General features: G+C 41.2%; 1 protein-coding gene across 1 annotated transcript in view; it reads right to left on the bottom strand.

Annotated features, from left to right (window-relative positions):
* cachd1 (cache domain containing 1) overlaps nucleotides 1-19930 on the bottom strand; it is an 86807-nt gene that overhangs the window by 44084 nt on the left and 22793 nt on the right. Inside the window, exons 2-3 of the mRNA XM_051376158.1 lie at nucleotides 10371-10433; nucleotides 3915-4063 (exon numbers count right to left, since the gene is read on the bottom strand). Coding sequence (XP_051232118.1) covers nucleotides 3915-4063; nucleotides 10371-10433 — 212 coding nt within the window. The remainder of the gene's footprint in view (nucleotides 1-3914; nucleotides 4064-10370; nucleotides 10434-19930) is intronic.

The following is a 19930-nucleotide window of genomic DNA, read 5'->3' as shown; positions in this document are numbered from 1 at the left end:
TTTGACTAAAACTTTACATTTTAGACTTGACTTTGATTTCACCTTTTATTTGATCACTTAACTGAGATACTGGATGATGACTGCAACTGGAGTCTGAATGGGTATGCAAGTGCTGGAAACAGGCCAAATAGTGGAGACCAAAAGACCTCCTCACTGCTTAATCTGTCCTTGAATATCAACAGAGGAGGGGGAGGAAGGAAATAAGAAAGGGAAGCATTGGAAGGAAGGGAGTATATCAAGAAGGGAAAACATAAGGAAGGCTAGAAGGAAGAATAAATAAATGGAAGCAGAGAAAGAACGCAAGAGTTTAAGGGAGGCAAGGACGGAGGAACAAAGAAGGAAAGAGGAAGAGGTTGACATTAAAAGAGGTATGTGGAGAGAGAAACAACTTTCTGATAGTGGCCCAAGATTTACACCTGTTCAGGTCACTTAAACAAACCCCCCCTCCCCAACCTGCTTGGTATTCAGCCATCCCCTTCTCTAATGTGGAAAGAGAGGTATCATCATCGTGCTGAATGAGCAACCAGAACATCAGCTTGATCTGAAGCTCTAACTCCGAGATGCTTCTCACTGGTGCCACATATACTCTTGATCTGGACTGTAAATCTGCCAATAGCTCAGATAGTGAGAATTCTCCTTCAGAAACAGGAGCTCTCTGTATTAACACTATGCTGTCTTTAATCTTTAGGTTTAATTTATGGGACTCTATTGGAAATTCTGCAATATCATCTCTCGTATGATATTACTACATATTGTATAGCAATCCTGTGCTCACTGGAGTTGGGCACCTGGTGTACTGTTCAATCCAGATGAATGGATGCGAGTTTGTCATGTCACAGCAAGAAAAAGGTGTGCAACCCAACATGCAAAGAATACTTTTAGTTGAGAAATACAATCAATATTACCTGTCATACATCTGTTTTGTGGTATGAGTTGGAGCCCTTTGCACACATGAAAGTTTTCTAAAAGATATACTGTAGTTTCAGAAAGCTTTATGAAACTTTCTAAAGGCTTTCTGAAACATTTTTGTTTAAAAAAGAAAAAAAAAAACATTATATATAAGATTAGATTACTCCTTAGATCAGATCAAACATTGAAGTTGCATATCTTATGTTTATGGTATTGGACAAATTGTTCTAGGTATAGTAATCAAGATCGTAATGTCTTAGAAGAAAAAGCATAAAAACTGCTCATTCCAAGGTAACGAAAACACAACGATTGCTTTATCAGGTGGTCATACACTAATGAAAACATAGTTATGCATATCATATTCAATTTCTGCCAACAGATCCTCCTAAATGTTGCACACTGGACCTTTAAATTTTAACATTTGGCTGTGCAAGCAATTAGAGTGGCCCAGACATGTTTAGGGACACCTTGCCATGTTTTGTTTGCCTCTACCTTTCCTATATATTTCTCTTATTCTATTATGGTGAGACAGTTGTTTGTTTACCTCTTGAAAGTACTCTGGATCGTATGAATAGCATTTTCCTTGCCCAGTCCATTTACAGCTGATCTCTTGTAGAACTACTGGTGAAATGAGACTGTTAAATACCCTCTGGGCTGCTCCCAAGCACACTTCTCACTTTTACAACTGCATAGCAGTGGAACTGTTGATATGAGCACCTGGAGATTGCATGTTAAAAATACAAACATACAACCACACATGCACACGCACCAACTGTATGAGTCACATACATTTTCTATTTTCAGGTACAGCCTGTCGTTGAGACCGTCAGTGATTAAAGCATACCACTGGGCGCTAAGCACTGCCCTCGGTGGCCTCCTGGTGAAACGATAGCCTGCTAGCTTGATGGCTAACAGACATGGACACCCTGTGAACCACCTGATCCCCCCTCTAAACTGGCTGACCTGACTGAGACCCCCAGAAGCAGCTGATGGCTGAGACTAATGAAGGACACTAGTGAAGTGGACTACAGGGAGCTGAAGTCCTGTCCTGATTTTAGGATAGATCCTATTCCACCAGGAAAATGATATAGATAGTTTTTAGTTTCTTTTACTCTTTTCTGAAAAAAAAAAAAAAAAATGTATCTGTATTTTACACCTTTATTCAGTGAGACACTTTACATGCGAGAACATTCTTTGACTGGACACAAATCAAGGACATAGTCCATATTTTACAGATATGACACAGTCGGAATCTTAACTACTAGGCCCACAGGACACCACTTTTATCCATTTTCTTAAGCTAAGGTTGATCACTGCTGTATTGTATTTGAACTCGACCTATTTGCTAATAATGTTTGTGTATTTGTCATTAGAGCCCGACTGAGGCTAAAACCGTATTTGACATCACAAGCATTTTTGACATGACAGAGCAGGACATTTTCAGGCCTCTCTGGTGGACAAACTAAGTACAGGCAACAACATACAGTAGGAATAAACTAAAGCTTAACCTAACCTACGAGGTGCCTGGTTCTTTCGCTAGCTTCCCTGATACAGGGTGCTCGGGAAGAAAGAGCTAAATTATTCTGCATACCGCTCCTTAAAAGTATGTCACGATCTTGCACAAACCCCAAAAAAATGAAAGCGGGAGAGCTCCGTGCGTTTTTCCTCCCCTGAGGAAGATCCTTTGAAGTTCAGGGATCTGTCAGACTCAGCTTCAGTTTGGTATGTCCCCCCCCCCACCACAACCACCCATGTGACTCCCTCTGCATCATTCCATCCTTCCTATCCAGGTCTTATATAATCTTTTTCTCAGCAAGTTCTGCGTCAGACTGTCTCTCAAAGCTGTAAATCCGTGGTTTTAGACTTGGGTTTACACTACACATGTCAGGACATAAATACAACATGTTAGCGTGTGAACAACTGTTGAAAGCATGTACAGTATGTCATGTGCATGATTCGGCTACAGGTGGCCAGTGGCCCTGAGCCAGGGAGCCTCCTCTCTGCACGACTGCAGAAAAGACAGGTGACCTTGCAGCCTGTGAAGTCTGCAGCGCGAAAAACTTCAGAGAGCAATAACTGGTTACATCGGCTGATAAAGGGGAGAGAGATAGGCAGAAATGGAGAGAGAGGGGATGAGGGGTAGAGACAGCTGCTGCTCTGTAGATTAGAACTGAAAGCAGCTCTCCCTCTCTTTGGGCTCTGCTTTGAATGGTGTTTTTCGCCTGCTGGAGTTGGCGATTGGCTGAAAAGCTGGGTCTACAGGATGGGGCGATTTTAAACTCTTAAACATTTGTCATGCGGCATCCTTTTCACAAAACCCGGTGGCTTATTTTGGCCCCCAAACTAAATTTATAAGGAACAGAATGAAGATAATATACTGAAATCAAATTTTGTGTCATATTGTCATTAATAACATCAGCATTTTTTTCCTTCAAAAGGTTTGGAAGTTTAGAAATTTCTTGATGAAATAAAAAAAATCTAGTAAATATAAGTGGTTGCCAATACAGCCATCAAATCTCCAGGGTTCAAAAAACTTCATTACTACTTTCCTGCGCTCCAAGAACCATAAAACTTTTAATGTCAGGGTACACTGAAGCAAAGCAACAACTGGCACAACTACTGACTGCTTGAATAGGTTCTGAAATAAAAGGTAAGAGTTTTAAAAACGCTGCCAAATATCAGAGCGTGCCAGTAGTGCCGAAGGCTGTAAAGTATGTGATGTAATCCAATGGTGATCAAAACATGTTAAAACAAAGGTGAGATGAAGATTTGTGTGTGTGTAGCTGAAGCATAAAGCAATGTATAGAGAGCTGAGCGCAGGTGCTAACAGTGGGAGATGGGTTTACAGACAGAGAATGACCCGCCTGCAGAGATTTTTGAGCGAGTGTTATGAGAGAGACAAACAAAGAGAGAAAAGTGTGTCTTTGTGTGTGTGTGTGTGTGTGTGTGTGTGTGTGTGTGTGTGTGTGTGTGTGTGTGTTTGTGTGTGCATGAAAGTTACTCACTCCATCATAGATGCAGGTATGGAGCAGCAGTCCTGTATCGCAGTGAGTGGAGAGGTGAGGTGAGCGGTGTATGAGGCCTCAACCACCTGTTTGTTCCTGTTCACCACATCCAGGTAGCGGTTAAACTTCTCGCGAATCTTTTTGGCCAGCTGGGAAACACAAACACAGACAATGATTAGTGGTGACATCTAGATTTATTTCTTACTTCCTTTCTTAAATATGCAAGACTGATCAAGACAATCTTTACTTTCCAGGCGTGACGAGATGTTATCTAGCCTTCAAGTCTGCTTAAAACCTGCCAAACTAAAGCTTGACGTAAAAGATTCACATCAAGGATCTACACAAATATGCGCACACATAAAAGTAAAGACAAAACATAAAAGTACTGATTCCAAGTTGGGTTTTGTTGACTGTGGTTGCAAGGTGTTGCACATTGATAGTACATGTTTGAATAACACATACAGCTTCCTACTTTGGTGTGTTTTGGGGGGTAAATATTGCGGCCAATTTAGGAAACTCTTTAAAATGATGGCCTTTTTTTTCCTTTTAGTCTTTCTGTATTTAACTGTGTTTCCATTCTGTTTGTTCTACCCCCTCTACCCTGTTTGCACATTGTAGTTTGCTATATGCATATAGATACAGCAGAATAAAGAAACTGACCCAGATCAGCTCTTCTCTCTAACATAAAAGCTTTTTCTGTCTTTTGTCTTCACTGTATCTTGTTTTCGGCTTGTTTATACTTATATTGAGTAAGCATTCTCATAATTCTTCTTATTGTCTTAGCTTCTCACTTCTCAAGTGTATCCTCCTCCTTTCTTTTTTCTACATTGTTGTTCTAAAACAAGCTTCTGTTTACTGTGACCTCGGCCTTCTTATCTGTCTATGTTTTATTTATAATATAAATAGCTAACTTCTAAATTTGGCAATAATGGCATGATGAATTTTAAGGGAACACTAGAATTGTATATTGGGGCAGGCAAAGCACTCATCTCTGACCGCAGAATGCCAGAAATGCAACTCTACAAAGTTCAACCTACACCTTAACTTCATCCACAATTACATTTTCCTCAAAAATCAGAAATCTGGAAACCCTGGTTAGAAGTGTGACTATAAACTTTAAATAGACAGCTGTCAAGGTAAACTGTGAGCAAACGTTTCCACACTCACTCTCCTGAACATCCAATATACATGCATAAACATGTACACAAACACAATTCAACACTCATAAATGGAGCTGAGCAATATCAAAGATGCCCAGAACCCAGGCGGCACTAAGTGTGAAATCCATCACTGTTAACAGCAGAGCTGAATGATGTATGCCTGAGGCTGGAGAACAAAAACACTCTCCATTTCCACACAGCACATCCTTCATCATTTGATAAGAAAAAAACACCTTAAAATACAACACAGGGCCAATGTAAAGTGAAAGTTGGGAGCAGAAGCATTGTAACTATCTGTGGGAAAGAACAAGTGCATCAAACTGTTTTTAGCTTATAACATTGCAGCCCTTACATGAATGACAACATGATTCTACCACTTGCTATTGTGCCTTTATGTATATTTTCTTTTGGCACAATCCACATTTTAAATACACTATCCCCTATTTGTCTGGCTTAGCAAAAAAACTTCATTTTAAAAGAGATAAATCTGATATGAGGTCCCTACAAATGTCAAGTGAGTTTGGGAGTTTTGTTTTATGGTGTAATTTACCTTTAAAATGCATGAAAACAAGGAAGCAGGAAGGAGAAAATGGTGTTTCTAAACAAAGGCAAAAGGCTAATTCAGTCAGTGTTTACTGGGGCCCTTAATGCAGGCCCCTGGACATGCATACATTATACTTTGTCTTTCTTCTTGTGAAGGACTGAGTTCTGGTTGAGTACACATCTCACAGTGCTCTTTCAAAATGGGGTTCGAGCTCCTTTGGGGAAACTAATAACCAGCTCGCCAGTAGCCTCCTGGGCGACATTAATAACCAAAGCACCAGCAGCTCTTCACAACAGGTTCCTGTTCGTGCTTTCTTTTTCCAAAGGGCACTGAAAGGATGTTATGGGGAATTGTGAGGAGCTCACATCCACTTAATCTAAAAACATCACATGCATGTAATCTGTTACAGCCTATCCTATTAATTTAAAAGCTGCCACATGATCCACTGGTTTACTTGAGATCGGTTAAGTTACGTTTGGATAACCTTGTCATCTAAAAAGTGTGAAATATTTAAGAACTGTCGATGATGTGGTGCGCACCAAGTTTACACCATAATATAACTGACTCTTTACTTTTGTGAATCCAGCTTCTTTGTTATGACAACTCTAGTTTATATTTTCCAGCTTAATATGACCACTACCGGAAATGGTAGAACAACAAAAATAGTAACATTGCACAATTGCTGAAACTTCTCATCATGAGGTATTATGTATGCACTGATGGCACTATTAACACAGAAAAATGTAGAAAAATGGCAGTGATCTGAATAGTTTCAAAAGCCATTGTAAGTTACCTACTCAGGCGTGTTGAATACAGAAAAAGGCTTATTTCCACAGTAACTGGACCCCCTTTGTTCACATCCCATAATTACCGGAGCCTGCAAAAGGGCTGTGATTCAAGCCAGGAACAGGGAAATGCACCACGACCCACTGACCGCTTGTACACCTAATCAGCCGGCCGCTATTCCTATTAGGGGTTTAACAGGGGCCTGAGGCACAGCCCACAATTACTCCTACTCAACCACAAGGAACACACACACACACACACACACACACACACACACACACACACACACACACACACACACACACACACACACACACACACACACACACACACACACACACCAAGACACTAATGTGCGCTCTCACACACGGACATAAAGTTAAACACACAAACGCTGTACTCCCCCACACACACACAGTACAGTCCATGCATGTGCAGCATGGCAATTAGCTGCAGTGGACTTTGTATTAAAAAGGGGAAAATGGGCCAGTGTTCAGCTGAGGAGTGTTTCCATAGCTGGGGGAGAGAGAGACACACAAGGAGAAAGTAAGACATGACTTTTAACAGAGTGACTTAAGAGAAACCAGAAACTTCTAGCCGTGCAAGTTAAAGCTTAAGGTTACAGTCTGCCACGGTGCAGCCAAAGCAAACCTGCGCTCTGCAGATTAACCACACACTTCCAAAACACAGGGCTCCTCTCTCCACTCTATGACCCATCCAACCAGCTTTTTAGGGTTTGCAGCAGCCAGTGGGGTTGGTTCAGCCGCAGAACTGTAGTGAGTGGAACGGGTGCACCCTGAAATCTAGTGCTGGGAGTTTTGAGGTTTGCCAGTCAGCCTGCAACCACCAGTCACTGGCATTAGTGTTTATGGCAAGACCAAGACTTACTTTGGAGTGCAGGGATGAGGTTAGAATAGGGATAAGTATAAGAGCGACACTAGTCGAGCTCTGCAGAACTAAAAATCTGCGGGCGCACAAGCGACTGGCACAGTAGAAACTTGACAGTACATGTCTTTCTTCTTCTTCTTGCATAAACTGATTTTGTTATTGAATTAAAGCGTTTTCATTGGTGTGAGAAGCGGACATGTTGCTTCCAATGACTGTCAAAAAGGTTTGTTGAACTTCCACACTGCTGGCTTTGTTCGCTCCACTGGTGGTGATGTAACTATTCAGCATGATTTGATAAAGTGAGGAAATGTCTTGGAAATGGAAAAACCTCCTGCTTACAGGTTTGTTATAAATACATGAACACCGTAATGATAGCAGGAGGTAAGATACTCTGAGGGGAATTTACCAGTTTTGAAAAAGTTGTCATTTCCATGGAATGAACTAAACAAAAATGGCTTACAAAAAGATGAATTACAACAGCCAAATATGACAAATTGTTTATTTGATGTCAAGTTGAGGCAGTGGATTGTTTTTTTAAATAAAATTGTATATGTTATGAAAAACAGACATGTATTTAGATTGATGTGGCAAGACTGGAAATTGCAAAAGATGACTCCACTGACATGTTGTAAGTATTACTGGTCTTATGGCTATAACGGATGTCCTGAATGCAGGAGTAAATGCAGTAAACCAATACAATTGTGAACACAACATGTCTGAAATAATCAAAATGTAATTTTTCACTTGAATGGAACCATTTCTTTTTGTCCTTTTCCTTCCATTGCTTAAATGTCACAGAGCGAACGCTACATCTACCGCGTAACACTCCCAACCACAGCTACAGTGGTAGATTCAACAGATACTGCATACCACTCTGTCAACACCTAATGTGGATACATGTTTTAATAAACTCAGTTGAACTGGGTGTGTCTACAATACAAGTGAGCATGTGTATTTGTGTTACAATTCATTATCCAAAGAGTTGCCACAGAGCAGCGAGGCTTGTGGTTTGTCTCCCAAGGTTTGTGGTTCACTAGGCTACTGATCTGTATCTTTCTCCTGCACTTATTTTTAGGTGCACCATAGAAACGCCCTGTTGTTACAGTAGGAAGCCAGTGTATCTCTAATTGTCTGAGGCTTTTCTCCCTGAACCACAAATGTCAACTACATGGTGGCCCCAGATGAAAGCTCAGGAGATCAGATCAAGATTCGTCCACAGAACAATGTTTGTACAAAATGTCATCACAATCTGTTCAAAAGCTGTTGGTGGACAAACTGACCCAGCGATAAGGCCATTGTCTTCAGACACGCTGCTAACAGGGCTAAACACACAGCACGCTTTAACATTTTTTATTCTGTGATTTGAGGAACTTGAGCCAAAGTAGTACTTGTAGAAACATTTTAACACACAAGTATATTCTTAGAGCTAATAGCCAACAAACTTTGGTTCAAGAACTTCATATTGCCTTTTAGAATTTATACGATTTAGTTATTTAAATAAGGACTGTATTGGCTATACAAAGCCTGATTTTAACTTTTTATAGTACCTGTAGAAGGGGTGTCAAATATTACTTTGTTAAAACAACCCATCACTAATAGACAGCACTGCATGTGTGAATGGTGGACCAGCATGAAAACATTGGCAGCCAGCAGCTTCACTCTGACAACACATGTCAAGGAGTAAGAATAGAAGCAGAATAAATCCATAGAATGAACTGAAAGAAGACAGGAACAGACCTTACAACAGACACAGAGAGGGAAGGCTTGTGTCATTAGAGAGGGACAGATGTCTGCATGTCTTTCTGAATAATGAATTTCCAGAGGAGAAACTCGTCTGACAGCCCGGTGGCTTCTCTCTGCAGCCCCTTGCCCCCTCTCTCTCTCTCTTTCTCCCAGCCCTCTCTTCCTCTGCAGATCCACTCCTAATTGAGCCTCAACTTTGGCTCATGGACACAGCCCCTCTGCCCAGAGAGAACACGCGAGCCAACTATGCCAAGGTTGTCATCTGAATTAGTCGGCGTCTGCTTCAGCAGGGTTGCAGCTAGAATGTATGGGCACTCTATGAGCTAGCCATGGACATGAAATAGTTCAACTATTCTAACAAGGACTAAGAATGAGTGATGTAAGTCAGCTCTGGGTGCTTATTAACACACCAAACTCATGTTATACCAATTCAAAACATTAGACTCAGTACTGTAGCTGACATTTCTGTAAAAGGAAATGTTTTTTGACTATTAAACTTGCGCAACAGGTTATGATGATCCTGGAAACGCTAGTTGTATGAATACTATATTTTGTGCAAATGAGCGCATTTCCACGGAGACGAAGAAACAGCGATGCTTCGAGGCCAATTTGAGCTACCTCTGGAATAGTACATAACTGCAAGGTGAGAGGTATTTCACACACATACATTGACACAGATGGATACACTAGCGTACACACACAGAGTCACGGGAGAAATGCAAACAAACATCAGCCTGTCTGTTCTTGCTGGTGGCTGTTTACCAGTCTGGTGTTTACTGTCAGTCTTCCAAGATCCCCGACACACGAGTGCAAACACACACGTGGATACCCACAATGCCTGCTCGCAATCATGTTTGACTTGACGCCGGACAGCATCAATTCTGAGCATATTTTTCCTAAACCTAGCCCCAAAATGGCACACACAAAATTTTGACTTGTGGATTTTGAGGGCATATGAAACAAATCTCCCAATTTCTCTTTCAAGCCTTCTTATTCTGACTGCAGCTCTGCACTCACACTGTGAGCAGAGGGAGAGAGAGAGACAGCGCACAGACAAGTGGAAAAACAGACTGAGAACTTCAAAGCCAATGAGACAGCAGCCGTAGAATTTTAATAAACCCCCTTTTTCCCTCTGATGGCGAGTGTACGTGTGAGTGTGTCTGTGGTCCTGTGTTGTGTTCAATTCAGCAATGAACAGACACCATCCATGACACATGCATGCACAAACAGGCAGGCACGCACACACACACACAAACACACACGCACACACACGCACACACACGCACACACACGCACACACACACACAAAGGAAAGGAGAAGCCTTTGTTACTCACCTGCTGCACTTCTGTCTCTCCGTTTGATGTCTTCTCGGTGTACACAAACGAGTTGAAAATCCTCTGTAGGGACACAGAGAGAGAAGGAAGCAGAGACAGTGAGGTTACATCAGGAGGAATGCTCAAGATTCAGATCCAATAACCGAAAACCATCACCTAAGGAAGAGTATTGGCAGAACTCCTTTATAGAGATAGATTTTGGTTTCAGGTGTTGTTGAGCAGAGACCTTTGTTATCAACACTGTGGGATTACATCTACAAAAACTGTCAAAAATTGTGGATCGGTAAAAAAAAGAGAGTGATTGCAAAAGTATGTTCCCTGTAGTAATCTACTAACTATCACAAGGTCACCAAATAGTCAGAGAATTCACATATTTGTAAAGAATCCAGTCAAACCAGGACCATTCATTGCTAATTTAGCATACCGGGTATAATGAAGCTGGGTATTAAACTTTGAATATCCTAGCACATATTTTTCAAATAATTCTATTCTGTATTTTATTGAGGCTTTAATTTTGAGCTCATGTATGGCCATTTGTTTAAACAACAACACTGCGTACACTGATGTATATTCATCAATGAACTCATGTATAAAAGTAGCATTTTCAGAGGTGCCACTACAACAGCCGAATTTTACCCTGTTTACACTGTCACGTAAATCAACCCTTTGCCCATCAAACTTGATTCATTTCAGCCAGTGTAATGTGATTTGGCAAAGACACAAGCTATTTAAGGAGTTGAGGAAGTGATGGTGTCGACCTTGTTTGTACAGTCTGCATTCATGTATCCCTTTACGAGCCTGTCGAATGGGGCAGTGAAACAGTTCATCTCTTCCTTGTTAAACATAAACCACCCATTACTGAGATAAAAATTATACTGAGAAAATCCAAAGATCAAACACAGAATCTAATCTGAATATGTATATGCTGAATAAACTGCCAACTAAATAAATATCCAAACACACTAAGTTGTTAGTCCTTTCTAATCGTAATGACAGAGGCTCGGTGTTGTGTATTTTGGCTCACTGGCTCACGTTGACATTGATGTTATTAGTTACACCTGTTCTTCTCCTGACAGACCAATCATATATAATTTATAACACATCATGGCATGACACCCAAGTAATATAAAGTAAATGTAAAGTGAACTACAGCTAATTAACAACACCCCAACCTGACTTCACTGAATGAGACAGAAAAGGCTCTGAGCCACTGTCTTGATTCTAGATCCAGAGTTAGGCAGACATTAGCATTAGTTTTGATGGATTTCTCTGCACAGACAGGTGCATCTGGAGCCTTTTTATTACTAGTCCATAGAGAATGATAAGCCTGGTTATCTGCCAAAACAACCAGCCCATAGACCCAGACAGTATGTTCCTGTCATTTACATCAGCCTCTAGGTTGGGAAGGAAAATGCGTCACCTGTCTAAATCTGGAGGTCAGCCATAACACAAAATGAAGGTTTTCATGAGCCCAAATCACAAGGTGATGTTAAATTTCCCCCTTCACCATCCAGACTGAAACATTTTAATAGTCCCTGATTTATATTGTTAAGTGAATAGGAAGCGGAGTCCTACATTAAAGCATGGAGAAAATGAGTCCTGGTGTGACCTCAGCATTAACACGCTCTTACAGAGACCCAGAAAAACATTTTAAGAGTTGCCTGAATAACACACACACACACACACACACACACACACACACACACACACACACACACACACACACACACACACACACACACACACACACACACACACACACACACACACACAAACAGAGTAAAACTAATGTTTGTGTTGAGGCAGCAGGTAGGCAGGTGTTTCACTGTGAACCGCCCCACTGCACACAAAGCCTTAAATTACCTGGTTCCACTCTGCAACTATTTCCTGCTGCCTGTCCACACCTTTTGTTAGATACATTCCAGAGGACCTCAGTTACCCAGAATGCACCACATCACAACTAACCTGGAGCTGATTCACTAGAGACGGTTACTGCCACGCCATTGCTACACCTTTACACTTTCCAACGCTGTCTCACTGGTTATACACAGTTAAAAAGGGAAAAGGTGAGCAGTTCCAAGATATTGTAGCCTCCTAAACATCAGATGAACTTATTCCTGGATGGCTCTTGCAAAGAAATGTAGTAAAAGTAAGGCCTTAACTACTTATTATTTTGATTATCTTATAATCCTTTGGTCTAAAAACAAGTACAAAACACAGGTATTTAGGTTACTATAATGTAAGACAAAGAAGAGCAGCAAATTCTGACATTTGAGCTGAATCCAGAAAATACTTTTGCCATTATTGTAAATTAATTTAAACAAAGATCAACTGTTTCTGTTGATCAACTAATCGATTAACTAATCGACATAGCTCTATTTAAAAGATACTGAAAGATTCCTACCCAAACCAATGCAATTATAGGCCATAATCTCTTTATAATGGCCTCTTCTGGGCCATAATTAGGCCGCTCAGTTAACACTCATGAAGATTAAGTATCAAATGTAATTTCTGAATGAACTTCAATGCTGCCTATAAACACAGACATAAATATAAGCTAATTGTGACTGTCTTCAACAGAACTTTAGCAAAGTGCTCAGTTTTAATCCTGATTGTCTAAATGGAGTCTGCAGTCCTTGTTATGACTGTTTCTGAGTATGTTTCTTTCATTTTAAGGTGGCATGAGACAAACACAAACGTGCTATGCAAACAGTTTTGTTATGTTATTATTACACACACACACACACACACACACACACACACACACACACACACACACACACACACACACAGCTGCATATTTCGCTACCGAGTTATTTACAAAGTGCAAAACCAAGCCCAGACAGTCTACTGTTCCACACCCTTCTTAGTGGAAAAAAAGAGAAAGTCCAAGATGTAGAACTGTCAAATAAACACGAAACAAGCGCACACAAACAGAGTTGCCACTTCTTAGCAGGAAGCATGTGCTTTCAAATCACGACACCAACAAAGAGAAGGAAAATAAGTGGAGAAATAGGCACTGGGAAGGAGAAATACTTTGTTCCCATTAAGCCAGCAATTCTGAAAAATCGGGAACAAATCCTGTTGAGAGAGAAACCTCCTGTTGTTGATTAGCCACAGGTTAGCTGTCTTTCCCCCAGTGCCTCGAGTGTTTGTTGTTGGAGCTGCTTTGCGGTTTTCACAGCTATGTAGCAGCCAGCAAGGAATGCTCAGCTCTGAAATCTGAGAGGCCTGAGGCTGCCTAGGCCACCGTGGGCCTGTGGCCTCCCCTGACCCATAATCAAACACTGAAATGTACACAGACACATATACCCCAGTACAGAGCCACACACAGACTACTACACAGTCTCATGGTGTACTCACACCTCCCTATACACCTTACTGGGCTGGGCAGTAAAGAAAAAATAAATATGAGAGATACCAGAAGATGAGAAAAATCAACATTTAAGTCAGATGGGATTTCTTGGAAGAAATGTGTTAAATTAAGCATGATTCAGAACTATGAATGAAATCCCAGCATTAACAATATATAACATAGGTACATCTGTATATTCACCATCTGTCTAACAGATCAGACCAGCGGGAAACAACCATATATCTTAAAAACAGCAACATTATGAACCCCTTTGCCTCATTTATCAAGCTGTGGAATCATTTTGTAGTTTTAGCCTGTTAAGTGCACATACAATAGCAATACATTTGGATGACTAATGAACCACAGCTCCAAACAAGTCAGCATAGCTCTTTACAGAATATCCACAATGTGGTTTTTGTTTGTCAAAAGGGAGCCCCCTAAAAGGTCCAGTGTGTAACATTTAGAAAGGAACTATTGGCAGAAATGGAATATAATATTCATATGTATGTCTGCATTAGTGTATAATCACCTGACTATAGGAATCGTTGAGTTTTAGTTACCTTAGAATGAGCGTTTTTTGTCTAGAGACGCCGTAGGGGCCTTTCATGGACGTTGAATCGCCACACTTCACAAACCGCTCTAATTCCCAGATTGTCAAATACCAACGCCAGCGGTATTCAGTTAGTTGCAATCAGCAACTTCACCACTAGATGCCACTAAATCTTACACAGGCTATGAAGCTGTTTCTCTATGAACGGCTCTCTGTTTTGTTTATCGCTCATGCACTATTCCACTGATCTACAGGTGGTGGTAATGTGCTACAATAAGCTAAGAAAAGCAGTGAGGAAGAAGCTAGTCAGCTGTATTTTAAATACAGTATCATTTACATCTTTGTTTACCGGAGAAAAATGCACTCAACATGTTTGCTAGACCTCAAGTATGCACATAATATGTTTTTGGTGAGTAACACTGAATGTAAATGTAACTTTTGTTTGTTTACAAGAAAACTGAACATACACATTTAACAGACCCTGGATCCGAATAGGTAACACACTAAGCTCACAAGAAATGCCCTCAAACTTGTGTCCATTGATCACAGAGCAGCAGCCTTTGTCTCATTAGGCCAGTTTTTAAATCCAACCACCTTGGGGTTAATCCTCCTAACCACAGACGGGTGGTTCACATGAATGACTAGCCCTCAGTGGAAGCTTAAACTGTGAGTAAGAATGTTATTTCAATCCTGTAATATATTTGTTATAACGATACAGGGTTGTTTGAGTGGATTCCTGTTGCATGTATTAGAATAACTGACTTATCGTTGAAACTCTTTTCAGATTTATAACTTAACCTGCTCCCCTCTCAATTATAGGAACAGAGGAGGATTAAGATTGAGCAGATTTACACATAACAAGAAAACGTTTGCAATCCTGTGACTTTTTGGGCTTAGTACATGCTGTTGATGTGTTGAGTGAGTCTCAGGCAACACCACACTTTATCATTTTGTTTCTCTTTCTTGGCCCCACAATCCTCTTTGCACCCTGTTAAAGCTTATTTAAATGGTTCAACCTTGGGAACCCCCACCCCCCTATGTATATGGCATCAATTTAATTGGGCCTGCCTCTTCAGCTCTTCTGTCGGGCTCTCTTGGGGATGCCATAAACTACCCCAAGAGGCTCTTCTCCTTTAAAGAGACTCTTTTGTTCTTAGTGGGGCAGAGAATAAAATCCAGACAGACGACTGGTGATAACCAGCCCAAAGACAGAGACTTTGAAAGTCGCCCGTGCATGTTTTTAGGGGAAACACATGGAGAAATGGGCACAGAAATACAGACTAAAAGAGCGGAAGTGAAGGAAAGACAGAGCAGACTGTAGGGAGGTGAAGGCAAGAGTGAGGAAGGAAAGAAGCAAGGAAGTGGAGGCCAACTGCAGGGGTAGGGCTTAATAGGGAATACACCTATTAACAATTCTCCCATCTTCAAAGGCCAGTGTGGAGCTGTAAGCAACACTAATTTGGAATTGGACTAGAGAGCATGCACACAAATGTACACACACACACACACACACACACACACACACACACACACACACACACACACACACACACACACACACACACACACACACACACACACACACACACACACACACACACACACACACACACACACACACACACACACACACACACACACACACACAAATCCTGTCTTTAGGGCTTGTTGATCAGTGGTCCAAGGTTTATCTGTGAACACACTGGAGGGCAAAATGGAAGCATCACTTGGGTGGGGCACATCTCAAATACTGTGTGTGAGCAAGTCAAAGTGATTACGTGCCCATGAGCAGACTGTGAACGTGGGTATGCATAGTAAAACATGCACAGGCCGAGCGCACGTATGTGTGATGATCATCACAATGCTGTCACTACAGGCTTCTCACTCTAAGAAATGTCTGTGAATGTGAATGTCTCATACGCATACACACACACATATCACACACATTAAGCTGTAGTGTAGATGTTTTGGAGCTGTAGGGCCTGAGAGATTGGTTTCCATACAACTGACAGATAAAAGCCCAAAGCCCAAGGGAGAGTAACTGCTGCTTCCTCCATGCTGCTGGTATACAGCTCAGCCTCCCTCCTTCCTTCAGTGCTTTATCCCCCCTTGGCTTTTCCTCTCTCCCTCCCTCCCTGCCCCCAGCCAACTCTCCGCTCATTGCACTACAAAGGGCTGGAGCCAGGGATGCAGCATCAGAGCTTCGCCACTGATGTGCGTGTTTGTTGTTTTTTTTTTTTTTTTTACTTCTTTCCTTGACTCTTTGCCATATCCCCATCTTCGCCCCCCCATCTCGATTTTTTTTCTTAACACTACAAAGCAGAGTCAGAAAACAGGCACCTGGGAGTGGAGAATCGAGGGGGGGAGAGAGAGCATAGTTTCTGTATTTTTCGCAATACAACACAAATAGCCTGAAATAATTGCACCTGCAGTTTACAGATCCATAACACATAGGCCAGAATAACAGAAGAAAATAGCATTTGTTTTAATTCATTTGTCTATGGGGATAAACCTGGTGAACACACCTAGACACAAATGCTTTGAAAGGCTTCACTGTGTTTCCTATCAATTAAAATACACACAACACAACCTCAGCTCTGTTAGAAACCAGATAACAGATGGAGTTCTGGTTCTGGTGAATGTTTTCACTGTGCTCAAACACAACGGTTCTATTGACTTTATTTCTCTTCTCTACAGTCAAGCCAGAAGGGAGTTAGTCGATTGAAAGTGGCTTGTGATTCTCTTTTAAATCGCTGACGTATAGACGTGACGATGGTTACAGGTTTTGAAAGGGAGCTTGATCACCATTCAACTGTTTAGTATCAATAAAAGGCATCAACAGAATCAATATTTATATATGAATAATGGTCACATTTGTTTGTGTGTGCATCAAGGGCACAGTCAAGCTAACAGCTGCTAAAGCGCCATAAGGGTCTATAAGGGGATGATATGTAAATATTGTATGTGCAGCTTGCTGTGGAACTACTAAGTGGACAAAAAATCCCTTAATGAAGTTTGAAGTTTCTCACATGAAGCAGTGAAGTTGTTTTATGTCTGTAAATGATGGAAAAACAACATTTTAATAAGGTCCGGGTTAACCCAACCAAATGATGCGTGAAGAGATGAGAGCCAATTAAGTACCCGGCTTTTCAGCAGTAAGACATGAAGCAGGTTTGTTAGCTTTGGTGGGGTAATTGGCATGTCCCTTGTTAGATTCTTGATTGCTAACTACAGATTTTAGAGAAAAAATTAGGGAATCAATATCTTTCCTTTGAGTGAATTCATAATATCTCACCAAAGATTGATTGGTTGCTTAATGCACAACACATTACAGGCAAATCCTGTGCAGATTTCCAAATGCTTTGTGACTATGAAAACAGACACAGAAAAAAAAGAACTAAAAAAGAAGGGTCTGCGCAGGAAGAGATCTCTAAATGTCACTATAATAGACAGAGAGAAACCAAACCTTTGCTAATTAAGTGTGTCTCTATTTCAACCCAGTGGAGTAGGTTCGCTAATTAAATGACTAGCTAGTGTGTCTGCCAACTGCTTGCTGCTGCATTTAGAGGGTGCTGGGGGTCAATTACATTTTCTTGAATCTAACTAACGGACAACCTGAGGCGATGCCTCTAAAGCCCCGGCCCACACACTGTGTTAGTGCATGCATGTGTGCAGCCTGCTAGTCAGAGGCTTGGAGCACCAGCTCTGATTTACTGTGCTTCATTTTCAATCTACTCCATGCATATTTCTGTGTGCTTGTAGACGTTTATGTGCACTTGAAAAAGTGTTGAAAATAGGGAGGATTGCAGCCACGTGCAAAAAATTATTCCTTGGCTTTACATCCTCATAAAAATGCAACTTGGTTGTCATAGTAATGTGACGTTAACTGTAATGGATAAAACAGCTCAATGTTCAATTTTAGCGCAAAGTCTATAACCCAGGTTGCACTGGGGGCTTCACAGAAACACTGAATGATGACTCTCTAGATCTGATGTCCATCATGAATCCCACACTTTAATACTGCTACTGCTAAACTACTACTATGCTGGTTACAGTCACTGAGAAAGAAAGTGAAATGATTGATTGGATCTTCTGTAAGCATTCACAGTATCTAGTAATATAAAATCCTAATTTTCCTACACTGATTTGTCAGCACTTTCCAATGAGATCAACTGGCACTTTGGAGGAAAGTAATGCCAGATCTGTGAATTGCCCGAAATGCTTGCAAAGATATAACTAAGCACATTGGAAATCTGCTGGGCCGTGATCCAAGCACTAAGGGTGTGGTGATGGCTTCAGCCTGCTGTCATGGTATCCAGCTTTGGGACATAAAGTGAAGACTGGGAACCTTTTCAACATCTGACCAAGTCCAAGACCTCGGACAAATGTGTCACACTAACCACATATGATGGCTTTTCAATGTGGAGCAACTTATAAAAAAAAAAGCAACAGATAACATTTGTTTCCAAACATTTTTCCCCAAAATTCATCACCAAAAATAATATCTTCTTGATTGACGTGCCATTTAAAGAAGAGCATTAACTTGTACAATTAACTAGTATATATAAATATATTGATCAGTATCTGCAGCAATTAAATGGATAAAGTTGTCTATCATCTATCTATCAGATGAGCCCAAATACACAAACAGACACGGAAAGAGCAGCTGTGTGGTTTTTGGTACACATTTTTTGATTTTTAATTGTTCTGTATTAGCGCTGCAACTAACGATTATTAATTAATCTTACAAATGAATCCTTTAGTTTAAAACATCAGAAAACAGTGAAAAATAATGCATAGCCACATCCTACGGGCCAACCTGGCATCATCAAATATACAGTTTACTATAATGTAAGACCAAGAAAGGCAGCGAATCAGGAAAAAAGTCAAAGCTGTAACCAACTCCCTGAAGAGAGATGAGCACAAGTGTTTTAAACTCAAATCTACATATGCTATAGATATTATTCGTGCTAAATGTACTGGAGTGCAAAGGCCTTTCTTTATCTTCCTCGCTCTCTCTCATTCAACCAGGGTCTCGTCCAGTCCAATGCGGTGGGAGGGTGAAGCCTGTCAGCTATCGGGTGCTGTGGTTCTGAAATAACAAGACCCCCTTTTGTCCAAACAGCATCAGGGCCAAGAGAGAGTGAGAGAGTCACCACCATGCAGATCCTAGCAGCCTCCCCACCACCCCCTACACCTACCCGAGAGACTCCCAGTCTCAGCCTGGGATGTTTGCTCTCCCTCTCCACCAGACAGGATATAATGCTTTCCACATGTGAGAGAAAAAAGGGAGGGAATGGAGGGTGGAGGAGAGAAGAAGGGACGAGAGGGGGGGACGGGGACGAAAGAACTGTGGAAAAGTGGGGCGGGGTCAGACGAGAGCAGTAAAGAGAAGAGAAAGATAGTAGAACTGTGGTTTGATAACTTCTCCACACATAAGCCAGGCTTCTTGTTTACTTAAGGCTATGGCTGTGAACAAAGATGTAAAACCTCAATATCTCCTGGTATTTAAGCCTTCATTTGATAGATGGTTGTCAAGACAGACAGTAAAACCTGAAAGAAATTGGGGGGAGGGGACTGAACCAAGGACATCAGAGGTACAAATGATCCATCATGACTGAAGTTATGACTATTGGCAAGGATCCCATATGCATT

The sequence above is a fragment of the Dicentrarchus labrax genome, unplaced genomic scaffold, assembly GCF_905237075.1.
Source record: "Dicentrarchus labrax unplaced genomic scaffold, dlabrax2021, whole genome shotgun sequence".
NCBI lineage: Eukaryota > Metazoa > Chordata > Actinopteri > Moronidae > Dicentrarchus > Dicentrarchus labrax.
This window is presented reverse-complemented; position numbering and strand designations above follow the sequence as displayed.